This window comes from Suricata suricatta, chromosome 1, assembly GCF_006229205.1.
Source record: "Suricata suricatta isolate VVHF042 chromosome 1, meerkat_22Aug2017_6uvM2_HiC, whole genome shotgun sequence".
Classification (NCBI taxonomy): Eukaryota; Metazoa; Chordata; class Mammalia; order Carnivora; family Herpestidae; genus Suricata; species Suricata suricatta.
Genome location: NC_043700.1, coordinates 115,101,212 through 115,113,976, shown reverse-complemented (window position 1 = coordinate 115,113,976; position 12,765 = coordinate 115,101,212). Strand labels below are relative to the sequence as shown.

Below are 12,765 nucleotides of genomic sequence, written 5' to 3'. Positions count from 1 at the left end.
GTGGTAATTACAAATCGAACGTAAGCCTGGGAGCCTGGATTGCCTGTGATTAGAAGTCCCAAGGTTAATAGGTTTCTGACGCCAGTGCCCTAGTCTGCCTTGGCTTTTCCTTGGCTGCCACCCACGTGCTCTTACTCAAGGTCTTGTCTAGATTGAATACAAGTTTCAATCTGTACCTAGATTGTGGGCTTTCTGGAGTTCTCACAGTTGCGCAACTAAAAACAATGCAGACTCGGGACAACCTTCTTTCGTCGACTCTCAGAAAGCGCAGCCTTTTAAGGATTGCCCGTATTATTTTTTGTTTGGTGTCTTGCTTGTTTGCACATATGACAAAAACCTACTGTAGGTGGTAAGAAAACGAAGACTATCAGAACGGGTTGACAACTCATCTTCAACTGCAATCCCTAAAAGTAGGCGTGCAAAAGGAATTAACTGTAGCTGAAGACGTGGTGAAAAGTTGGATGTTTATTTCCTAGTTACCCTTGAGGACTAAATGACAAACTATAGAGCTTCCAAAAGTTACAGATGACCTCCCCTAATCATTGACAGTTTAACAGCAACTCAAATCATTGAAAAATCCCTTCCTTTTTCTTATATAACCCTTGGATCCCTTAGCTTCTGGGATTCTGCACTACTTATTTTAGACCCTCGCCCACTCTAGTTTCCTAATTCTCTAGATGATGACACAGCTTGTCTTTTTTTTTTTCTTTTTCTTTCCACAATTTCCCCAGAATGTGAATCGTAAGTCTGCACATTTCATCAGAGTTCTAGGTTCACATTTTCTGCTGCTGGTTGTTGGATATTTTTTACATGTACGCCTGTCAGTTCTGACTCAGAAGCTCCAAAAACTTCTCCAATAAACCTTTGTTTCCTAATATGTATCTGTATTGTTTCCACTTTGTTCCTCATGTCAGCTTTTCTTCCCTAACAATGATTTTTGCATATATATTTTCTCCAGCTCATCATTCAAACCCTTTTCTTTATCAAGACTATATTAATAGCTACCTAATAATAGCCAGATAAATCTTCCCAAAGCAATGCACATTACTGCTGCTCAAAAAAATCTGTATTGATGTACCACTGCAGACAATAAAGTTGCCAGTCTTTAATCTGATACAGAAATAATCTATTTTACTTCTGAATGCATTCTTCTTAAAAATAATTTTTTAAATGTTTTTATTTATTTTTGAGAAAGAGAGAGGGGCAGTGTGCGCAGGGGAGGGTCAGAAAGAGAAGGAGTCACAGGATCTGAAGACAGGCTCCAGGCTAGCTGTCAGGGGAGGGTCAGAAAGAGGAGTCAGAGGATCTGAAGACAGGCTCCAGGCTAGCTGTCAGCACAGAGCCGACACGGGGCTCGAACCCACGAACCCAGAGAACATGACCCGAGCTGAAGCCAGACGCTTAACCGACTGAGCCACCCAGGCACCCCCTGAATGCATTCTAATGTGAGTCCTATACTCCAGTAAAACTGATTAGCTCATCCTTCCATCACTGGTTATTATTTCTCCAGTGTGGTTCTGACGGTCCTTTAATCCGAAATGCTTATTTCTCGTGTAGGCGAGGAAAGACTTACTTTCTACCCCTTAGTGCTGTGGCTGGGTATAAACATTAAACAGACAGATTAATAGATGAAAAACATAACACATTTATTTAATATTCTTAGGTTTATATGTGAGTATTGAAAAGGAAATGAAGATCCAAAGAAGTCATTAGGCCCAAATTTTAAATACCTTTTTATATAAAGAGCAATAAATTGTGGGGATGTGACAAAAAAAGGGGGCTTGGGCAAGGGACAGTAAATTGTGGGACAGTTACTACAACGTATATGAGTGAAACTAATGGAAGATGAGGATGATTTTCATAGGCTTGTTTGTATAGGTCCATTTTGGCATCAGTCTCATCTCTGGTGATAAGAATGTTCTCTTCCTGGTAGAGGAAGGTCACCTTGCTCACAGGCAATTTTATGACCTTTTGGTAAAAAGGGCGAGGCCAAAGAACCCCTGTTGCATCTGTCTTCTTAGGGATGTCAGCTCAAACTAATCAATATACCTAAAGTATATTTGGGGGTAAAATTTTCTGAACCCCTTCACTTTCTACTTTAGCTATTCAAATATTTTCTGATAATATCTTCTCACCCATCACATTCTCTTGAATGCTGTTATATGTTACCAAGAATAACTGATATTTGTGCATAATCATGTGTCATAGTTTGGGTTAGTTTCCCCAATTGAGACTTGAATGTCTAAAAAGCTGGGTCATTAGTTTGGTTTTTTTTTTCCAGTTTCTAGCAATGCCTAAGTAGTTTTGCACTCTGTAGGGACTCATTCAGTATTTGTGGAATAACAGTGATTGAAAGAGACTATTGGAGTGTCAGTTAAGCATCTGACTCTTGATTTCAGGTCAGGTTAGGATCTCATGGTTCCTGAGATCAAGCCCCACGTCATCTCTTCACTGAGAGCATGGAGCCTGTTTGGGATTCTCTCTTTCTCCTCTCTCTCTACTCCTTCCCTGCACGCACATGTGCCCTCTCTCTCTCTCAAAATAAATTAACTTAAAAAAAAAAGATTTATTAATCCTGACCCTGACTAAAACTTCTTATCTGGTCCTGACCTTCACCATTTGCCCCCAAGTTTATTTTTTTTTTAATGTTTATTTTTGAGAGAGAGACAGAGTGCAAGTGGGGAAGGGTCAGAGAGAGGGAGACACAGAATCTGAAGCAGGTTCCAGGCTCTGAGCTTCAGCACAGAGCCCAAGGCAGGGCTCAAGTCCATGAACCTCGAGATGCTGACCTGAGCTGAAATCAAGAGTCAGATGCATAACCCACTGAGCTACTCAGGTGTCCCCACCTCCAAGTTTAGAGGCTAGTGAAAATATGAACTCTCCGGGAGCCTGGGTGGCTCAGTTGGTTACACGCCCAGCTCTTGATTTCAGCTAAGGTCTTGATTTCACACTACATGTGTTCAAGCCCTGGGTCCAGCTCATGCTGACAATGCAGAGCCTGCTTGGAGTTCTCTCTCTCTCTGCACCTCCTCCCCTGGCTCTCACTTCTCTCAAAATAAATAAATAAACATTTTAAAAAATGAACTGTAGCAAGTTCTTTTAAATTCTTCAAGTGCTACTTTTCATACTGACAACATTTTCCATCCTAATGACCTCAATACATGAGAGTTGACCTAGAAAACACTGCTGATGTTTTTCTTCTTTTTGGGTGGCAAAAAGGGGCAATATAGTTTTCTAAGCTCTCCAAATATCACCATGTCCTCAAATTGAACGAACTAACAAGATTTCAAATTTCCAAGTGTGGTGATTTCCAAATTACTGCAGTCAAAGGGAAAGTTCCTTACATATTCAGATTGATCTATTTGAATTTACTCACTGCTGCTGACACACGACTAGGGAAAATATTTACTGGTCTAAAAGATGATCAGCACTATGTACTGGTTCTCCAAAGTGAGGTGTACCAGATGATCCCTGAGGTTCAGGAAGAAATTAATAGAAATTGTATATATGCATGCCCCAAATTTTTATGTTACCAGGTTTTCTAGTACACAGCATACTAGAGAGTATACTAGCATATATAATATATTAAATAGCTGAACATGTACATGTCGTTGAAGTTCTAACTTTATTGGCTGTATCAACAGCCTTTGCTTCTGCTTATTTTTAGCTTAAGTTTCTCTTAGCTTTTGTATATGGCAGAGATATACTGATTTTTTTAAACATTTTTTATTATTTATTTGTGAGAAAGACAGAGTGCGAGCAGGGAAGGGACAGAGAGAAAGGGAGCCTTTCAAGGGGATCCCGTGCTGTCAGCACAGAGTCTGATGTTGGGGTCAAACTCACCAACCTAAGATCATGACCTGAGCCTAAATCAAGAGTTGGATGTTTAACTGACTGAACCATCTAGGAACCCCTCAATTTGTTAATTCTTCTTTCCTATGAAAAATTATTGATCATTTTGGTTTAGGTTGGCTCTAGTATTTTTGTGAAAATTCTAGGTATTCAAACTCATGCTGATCTTCCAATATACAAAAATAAAAATTTTGTCACTTAGATTGGCCAAGTCTTGAGATTTGGCCCACTGAGTATACAATTATAAGATCATGGCAATAACTTTCTCTTTTATACCACTACTCATTGTCATCACACCCTGGATTTAGGCAGCCACCGAAGTAATCACTAATTCCACTAATCTCGGGCTTGCAAAAAAATAGGCAATCCCTGAACCACTCACTTGTCAACATCTTAAACTCCCCTACCTTCTTTCCTGCCTGCCAGAACCCCAAATTTGGAGGAGTTCAACGATTTGTATTCCTCAGACCTATGCCTAGGCTGCTGGGTTAGGCTGGAGAAAATACACACAACTTAACAGACTGTAAATTCTGTCACCAACCTGGGATTTGTAAAAATCCTACTTTTCACTAGTCAGTTGACTGAGTGAAAAAAAAGTTCCTTCACACTGTCTTCTTCCTAAGCCTCGGTTTATTTTTCTGCCCCTCCCCCCACTCTATACAGGTAAACTGCCTACTCATCAAGCCAATGCAAGCAAGCCATGATACCTTACTATCAACACGGCAAATCTACCTGCCTTTTGCACCCATCCTTGGTGCATTCCTTTCTGAAAGAATGCTGTGGCCTCTTAGCTGAAGTAATTCTTCCATCTGGCCAGTGGACAGAATACCCTCTGGAAGTTTCAGGCACTTACTGCTACTGTCCATTTTTCTCTATCTTTACTCTTTCACTTTCTACCTGCCCCTTTACATCAGAATGAAAAACAAGAGAACAAAACAGATCTCATGTAATAAAGACTTCATATATAAATACATAAAAAATATATAATATATTAATATATAAAATAAGATTTCATATAATTAATCATTGAAAACTTAGAAGCCTTCTTTAGAAACCACATACTCTGGACGCCTGAGTGACTCAGTTGGTTAAGTGACTGACTTTGGCGCAGGTCATGATCTCACAGCTCATGAATTTGAGTCCCACATCAGGCCCTGTGCTTACAGCTCAGAGCCTGGAGCCTGCTTGGGATATTGTGTCTTCCTCTCTTTCTGCCCGTCCCCCACTCACACTATGTCTCTCAAAAATAAGTGTTTAAAACAAAAAGAAAGAAAGAAAGAAAACACTACCTCTTCCAGCTAACATCCTACTCTACTCCCTCTCACAGCCAAATTTTTAGAAAGTTTTTAACTGCTGCCTCTATTTATCCCAAATCTAATCAAACAAATAATTCTCTTGATTCTATCTCCTGAGTCTCTCTCAAAATCGTTCATCTATCTGTATTCCCACTCTGGCCCAAGCCAGAATTATCTCTTCTTTGCCAATCCTACATTCACTTTTGCCCTCTGATCTCGGCACAAAACTAAAATGATAGTTTAAAACCTCAAGTCTCATAATATAACTACCTCCTTAAAAATCTCAAAGATTTTCTAATGGATAAAGTCCAATTATAATCATCATAATCATCCCGACTCCTGGGTCAAAGTGAGTAAGACTGTGTCATCACTGTGCAGTTACTACACAGCTCGGCGACCAGTAGTCCCAACTGTTAATCAAAAACTTACTAGACACTTCAAGAAACACTTCTTACCCCGACATATTTCCACTGCTATGGTCTTAGAGAACCTGGCCCCATCTCATTTTAATTCCCTACTCCCCCTGCCTTTCCTATGCCATTATCATACAATTTTGTTCTCATACAAGTTTGTCTTCACTCCAGTAAAGTTTCTAAGCTTTACCAATTAAGCACACTCCGCTTGAACTGTATCTCTAGCATTCACCTCACTCCTATTTATCTCCTCTTTTGGGCTTCAGCTTAAGCTCACTTTCTCTCAGACTTCCCCTGATCCTCCTTCCCGGAGTAGGTTACATCTTCTAGACATATGCTCTATCTGTACCTTGGACTTTTCTTTGTACTAGTCATCATAATTATAGTTAGCTATTTACTTGACATTTCTTTTCTTGGCTAGATGATCCTCCATAAGGATGTCTGTCTTCTTCGGTGATTAATTCCCAGCACTCAGCTCACTGCCTGGGATGCAGCAGCCGCTCAGACATTTGTTGAATGGTTGAGTGAATGAAAGACAGTGCATATTAGGAATATAAAACATGCTAAAAACAAATCCTTTACCGTGAGAACAGACCTTCTTTTTATTCATATATTGAGATAAACTGCAGAGACCGAAAGACAAAAATTCATCACAAATCATTCAGCAGAACATTCATTAAAAATCAAATGCATTTTCTTTAACAGAGTTCTCACACAGAAAATTTTATAAGCCTGATATAACATTAAGTATTTTACAAATCAGACATTTCATTTTTAAATCTAATTGTATAATCTTGAATGCACTATAGACAAATAAAGTTAGATCTCCTTTACCAGTTTCATTTCATTTAACTTATACAAGGCTTCCATTAAAATTCCATCACACCTTGAAAATTACCTGCAGCTTTAAAAAACACATGATTTAAACTTTAAATGGAAAAGTCTTAGGTAGCCATCCAAAAAACAAAAACAAAACCAAAGTAGGTAAGAAGCATTTCTTAATATAAATAAGTCATAAAATATCATTTATGTGTGAGTTTCTTTCTTCTCATTGGTATAGTCAGCCAACTCAAAAACAATTCATTTTGAAATTGATGCTTAAAATACCCAGTGCCACTGGAAGACCTCCGTTATTTTAGTGGCACCCTTAAATGGCAAAGTAGAGTCAGACTGGAATGTCCCGACTCCTGGGTCAAAGTGAGTATGACTGTGTCATCACTGTGCAGTTACTACACAGTTCGGCAACCAGTAGTCCCAACTGTTAATCAAAAACTTACTAGACACTTCAAGAAACACTTCTTACCCCGACATATTTCCACTGCTAGATTCAGAAACATACAATTATATTTGAAGTATGGGTCTTATAACGGGAACCTCTGTTTTAAAATTTGAAACGGATCAACAGAAAGAAGTCACACTGATGAAATTCTGTGGAATGATTTTCAAAGTCAGAAGTAAGAATATCCACGGCTAACGGAAGCCCTGCTCTGTGCAAACATAGTGTGGTATATATTAAACAATCACACATCTGAGGTATTAGCTGGAAAAATATATATATATATGTATATATATATACACCTATACATGGACACATCCACAGAATATTCACAAGTCCATTGGCCCCAAAACCAGCAGATAATAAAATTAAATGAGAACGAATCACATACCAACAGGAAAAAGTTACACACAGAGGGAACTTACAAAAAATGTGGTTATATAATCCTTAATATAAGGAGTATGTTTTGAATTAATGTTTTGAGGAAGATGTTTCCATTTATACGAAAGTGTCTATTTAATAGTAATGAAAACCAAAAAGGAAGTCTGAATTCTAGGACTGTGTTACCTGCCAGATTATTAAAGGGAGGTACAAGAATTCCTTGAAATCCTCATTCTACTCACTTTTTATTTGTACTTAAAAATTAAAATAAAAAATGGTTTGTAGGTTATTGTTATACTACTCTTTCCTTTTTCATTGGTTTGTGGAAAATGTTATGGATTTTAACTAAGCAATAGTCCAATGTGGCCAATAGACATGGTTTTTTGGCTAGTTAGTAAAGATTAAAATCCAGATTTATTGTTCATTTTTAGTTTTTCTGTTCAGATAAGAATAAAGATTATGATGCCCTTTCAGTGTGCTACACTCAATATGAAGAGAGATAGTAATATGGGTAGTCCTGACCGTAAGCTTCATTTGGGGAAACTAAATGAACGCACAAATTCTCCTTTTGAACCATACGGTCCTTTGACATAATACTTACTTAACTGGAAAGATGGCTCATTTGGTTCTCAGGTCAACATCAAAGAATGTTTCACTGTCTTAACACAGTGGGAATGGGAGATTTATTTATTTTTAACGAAATATGTGGGATTATGTTATTAATATATATCATAGTTATTAAATAACAGCTACATTTTAAAACTATTACAGATCACCAAAGAGAAATGAAGAGGGCGATTATTTCTCTCACTATACACTATTTTACATACTAGTGTAGCTGAAGACTTAAAAGGAAGGAAATGTAAGCATAAAAGTGCAATTACATGAAGGGCGGAGACTCCACATTCCTGTTCCTGTGAACACCTGAGCTGACACGAAAGCAGAGTAGCTTAGCACACTGGCATGTACACGCCATAAGGATTTACTCTACCAAATCTCTACTATAAATAAAAATGCAATGATTCTGAAACAAAGACTTATTTAAGCATTCAAATGCAATCTGTTCCCAAAATATATTATTTTTACATATTAGATGGATTAAAACTTGAATTTTGCATTGAGGTCGACATTCTCGGATTTGATCAAAATAAATTCTGAAACCTATAAATGACTAGCACCAGTCTATTTAGGAACTAAGGAATCAAAAAAGGAGGAGGAAAGGTGCTATTTACTCTCCCCCAAATCCTTACAAGGACAATGATGTTTGTAAGGATGTATGTAAAAAGGGATAAAAATGTAAAGCATTAATAAATATAGTTGCAGCCAAACTTCTCAAATACTAGTTAGAACAGCTAGTAAAGCAATACTCAGAGACTGAGAGCTTTGAAGCAAAGATTAAAACGAACAGTACAAGTTATCAAATGAAACTGCAAAGCTCATGTAGCTGAAAATAAGATGGCAAAATGCTGAGATTTTTTTTATCAGAAGAGTAGAAAACATGAACATCTTCTATCTCAAGACAGTTAAACTCTTCTTACTTGGTAGAATTAACCCAAAATTCTAAGACACTTGATTGGGCTTTTACACCAAAATATAGATGACATTAAGGACTTAATCTTTCATTGTATACTTTGTATGTGGCTTATATTATCAGGCACTCGATCAGGTATTTCATACAGTTGTCTGAAAATTTTATTTTATCAAACACATTTCCCCATTTTATGAAATGTGACAGAATGCAGCGATGCAACTGAAACATAATACTGTCCCGAAGCCATATGACTCCATAACATATAACTTCACTTCACTCGATAACTTCAACTATCACCTTAAAGTCGAGATTAAGGGAAAAAGAATCACTCACTCAACAACAGTTCAAGTCACATTAGCATCAGTCACAATAGTGTAAATTTCCCATGAAAGCTGGAAAAATAAAAGGGTGAAATTTTTTCTTTTAAATTTTTGTAAGTTTTCTGATGTACATGAATTTTCAAAGTTAATTAGAATACATTTAAATTTGTATTTCCTTTTAGCACTACTATTATTTTATTTCTTTAAATGAATATTTCTAAAAGAAAACTGGTCAAACTGTCCAGTTTTCCTGGGACAGTAGATTGTTTAGTTTAACCCACTAATTCATTCAGGTATTTCTACTGATCCACCTGGACAAGGGGATGTAAGAGAACATTTTAAAAAGAATGACCATTTTAGCAGTTTTATTCAACAGGTGCTATAAAATTAACTACATTCAGAAAAAAAATCTTTAAACAAAAGAACACTGCCACTCTTACTGGCATCCTCTCACATACCAAAAAACAAAAAACTACCAAAGATGCATTTGTGCTCCATTAACTGAGTATGAAGCAAAATCATTAAAATATTACAGCTGTTAAATGGAGATTAGAAATCAAATAGGTTCATACTCAATATACAGGCACCAAAACCTTTAATTTCCAGCTTATTTTTCTAATTTATATTATGGATTGAATTACAGAGAGCTTATTCCTATACGATTAATTGAATTACTCAATGGAGAATAGATTTTAGCTCAGGATTTTGTAAGGATAACTTGCTATAAATCCTATTCTACCTGCTGCTATATGTCGCTCACTGTTGCATATGGCCAAACAGATCATGCTCTGATCAGATCAGTGTGCTGTAGTCTACATATATGTTTAAGAGTTGGCAATCAGGTTAAAAGGCACAAAGCTTCATTTTAGTAGTATTATTTTTTAAAACTCATTTGTAGAAGAACCCATTTACTTGAGATGCTACTTAAATGATAACTAAGAAAAAAACTAAATTTCCATGGGGGGCAAAACAGGTGGGTCTTCTTCATAAATCTTAGCAGCCTTCAATGACAGATATATAAACATTTGGGGGCCTCATAATTACTGGAATTGCAAATGACATAACTGCAATTTACTGTTGAAGGCCCTTTCTGTTTAATATCTACATAGCCATTTCCTCATATTTTTCTTTAAAATCTATCAGTATAGCATTTCATTTCTATGCATGGCTTAGCAATTCATAAAACTAAATAGCAAACTGATACTCTACACCAGTTCATTTATCTCAATATATATTCTGGAATATAATAGCAATATTAAAAATATCAATTCATTCTAAGCTGATAATGCTACAAGATTTACACAAAGTTAAACATTTTTGTTTTTTCTTTTCTTTTTGAAAACGTTTCATTGCTTAAACTCCACAAACATTCAACATCCGACAAGAAAAATGTAATTTTGTCATAGGACATTTATTCTATCAGTTTAAACTGAAGTGTCTCATGGAGCTAAATGCTAAACGAATTTAAATAAAAATGTAGTAACCCATATGTACAGAAAATGATCATTCCAGAAATATTTACATGATGAAAGGAAACATGGAGAATCACTAAAACTGGAAACTGCCACAGGTGTGATAATCCTTTCTCAAGACATTTTTAGTTAGGAATAATGTAAGCTTTTAAAGTGAAAATAACTGCAGAAGCATAACTAAAATATTAATTTTAGTTTTCAGTTCCTTACTATTTAAAGGAGCCAGTAGGTCATAAACAGTCCAAGAGTTCAGGGACCAACTATTCAGTTTGGTTTTTAACACCCAATCCTTTTCTTTAGCTCTCACGATGAAACTAACCTTACTTACAGGAGAAATAAAGAGCACACTAGAAGATATAAATACCATCCCAGTTCATCCTCCCTTATAAATACTGGTCAGCCGCTCCAACTCCTTGCAGTTGTCCATGCTCAAGGCGTCCGCCTTCCTCCGGAGCCGATCATCACGGTATACTTTTGCTGCGTACTGCATATCTGTTTCTGTTAACAAACAAAAATATTTTGCTAAGTAGATAATAATTTAGGTCACCTAGTTATGTAAGCCAAAATGATGTTTAATAGAAGCCCTTCAATATATTTCTATTTACAGACTCTTTTTAAAAAACAAAGAAATCCAAGTATTACTCCTAAAAGCCTTTGGAAACCTAGTGTGTAAAACCAACACAGAGCTGTTCTGGGAAGGAAATGAAAATAAAATCTTCTCAATCCTTTCCCTCACTCCTGTTCCAGTGGTTTAAAAACTACTGCTCTCAAGCATTATCTTGGCCTTCCATCCTAAAGATATCATATGCTATTCAATCTTGCTAGTGGTTGTTTCTGCTGTGACCTCTTGTTAAGGTTTAGATTAATTCATTATGCCAGGACTTGAGTAGAAAAATTTGAAATCTTGTCCTGAGTTGGCTTGAATTAAAAAAAAAAAAAGTCTTGGGGCACCTGGGTGGCTCAGTAGGTTAAGCGTCTGACTCTTGATTTGGGCTCAGGTCATGATCTCAGCGTTCATGAGTTGGAGTCCCGCAACAGACTCTGGGCTGACAGTGCGGGGCCTGCTTGGGATTCTATGTTTCTCTGCCCCTCCCCTGCTTTCTGTTTCTCAAAATAAATAAAAATAAACTTTAAAAAAATATATATATATAATAAAAAATAAAAATTGAATTTAAAAAATCTTACTGAAGGAACACATAACAGAAAATAGCTTGCTACAGAATCACAGTAGTGGTATTTAGCAGATAAGTACTGAGACTTCCTTCAGCACGTGGATAGCCTTACTAAAGAAAAAGAAATGGACGAGAAATCTGGAACGATTTCTTGCTATCTTCCGGTTACTCTCAGTCATCTATCTGTTTATTAACACTTCCAATGGTGGGGGCACTTAGGAAAAAAATGTAATAAGACCCGGAAAAAAGTCACTTACTTTCGGGAAAACAATGGCCAAAGTAAAGGACATTTGTCAGGACCACATTCAAAATAATACTTACAGTAAGAGTGTATTCTACTGGCAAAGATCTTCAGAACAGATCTTTATTCAGTTAATCCATCTAGGATTTAACAACTCAGTCAATATCACTCCATCCCTTTCATTTACAAATGAAGCAGTTGTAAAATCCTTTTGTGGCTGTTTCTTCCCAGATGAGGTAGATAAAACAAAGTTCACAGGGCTAGTCAACAGCAAGGTCTAGATTCCAAGCCAAACCTCCAAACTGTTACTCTTATTCTTTCCATTACTTCAAATTACTGCTTGTATTTTATAAAACACCTATTTTACCAACCTAGACATTAGATAGTGTTAGAAGTGACTGCAGAACAGGAAAATCCTGGTAAAAAGAAATCTATTGGCCAACAACCTTTTTAATGCTATCAATTCATAAAACAAGATGAGCTCATCCCAATCAACAAATAAAACATTTAATCAATGGATTAATTGCTGTTATACTGAGCTCCTCCCACTTCCATCTTCACTTAAAACCCCTAACCTGTAGCTGTGCTGAATTTATTAATTTCATTTTGAAATTTTCAAACCTACACTAAAGAGTACTACAATGAACACTCTAAAACCCTTTACACCTTGACCGACCAATTCTTCACCTTTTGTCAAATCTGCTCTAGCTCTCTCAATAGAGGCTGTTACTGTTGTGGCAGTGATTATTATTTTACAAAACCTTTTGAGAATAAGGTGCAAGAAATCATGATTTTTCACTCCTAATTGTTTC

General features: G+C 36.6%; 1 protein-coding gene across 4 annotated transcripts in view; it reads right to left on the bottom strand.

Annotated features, from left to right (window-relative positions):
• Window positions 1-6,137: 6,137 nt before the first annotated feature.
• DNAJB14 (DnaJ heat shock protein family (Hsp40) member B14) overlaps window positions 6,138-12,765 on the bottom strand; it is a 48,351-nt gene continuing 41,723 nt past the window's right edge. For all 4 annotated transcript variants that reach the window (XM_029942703.1, XM_029942728.1, XM_029942710.1 and 1 more), the window contains one exon: window positions 6,138-11,038. In XM_029942703.1, the coding sequence (XP_029798563.1) occupies window positions 10,914-11,038 (125 nt within the window). In that variant the 3' untranslated portion in view covers window positions 6,138-10,913. The remainder of the gene's footprint in view (window positions 11,039-12,765) is intronic.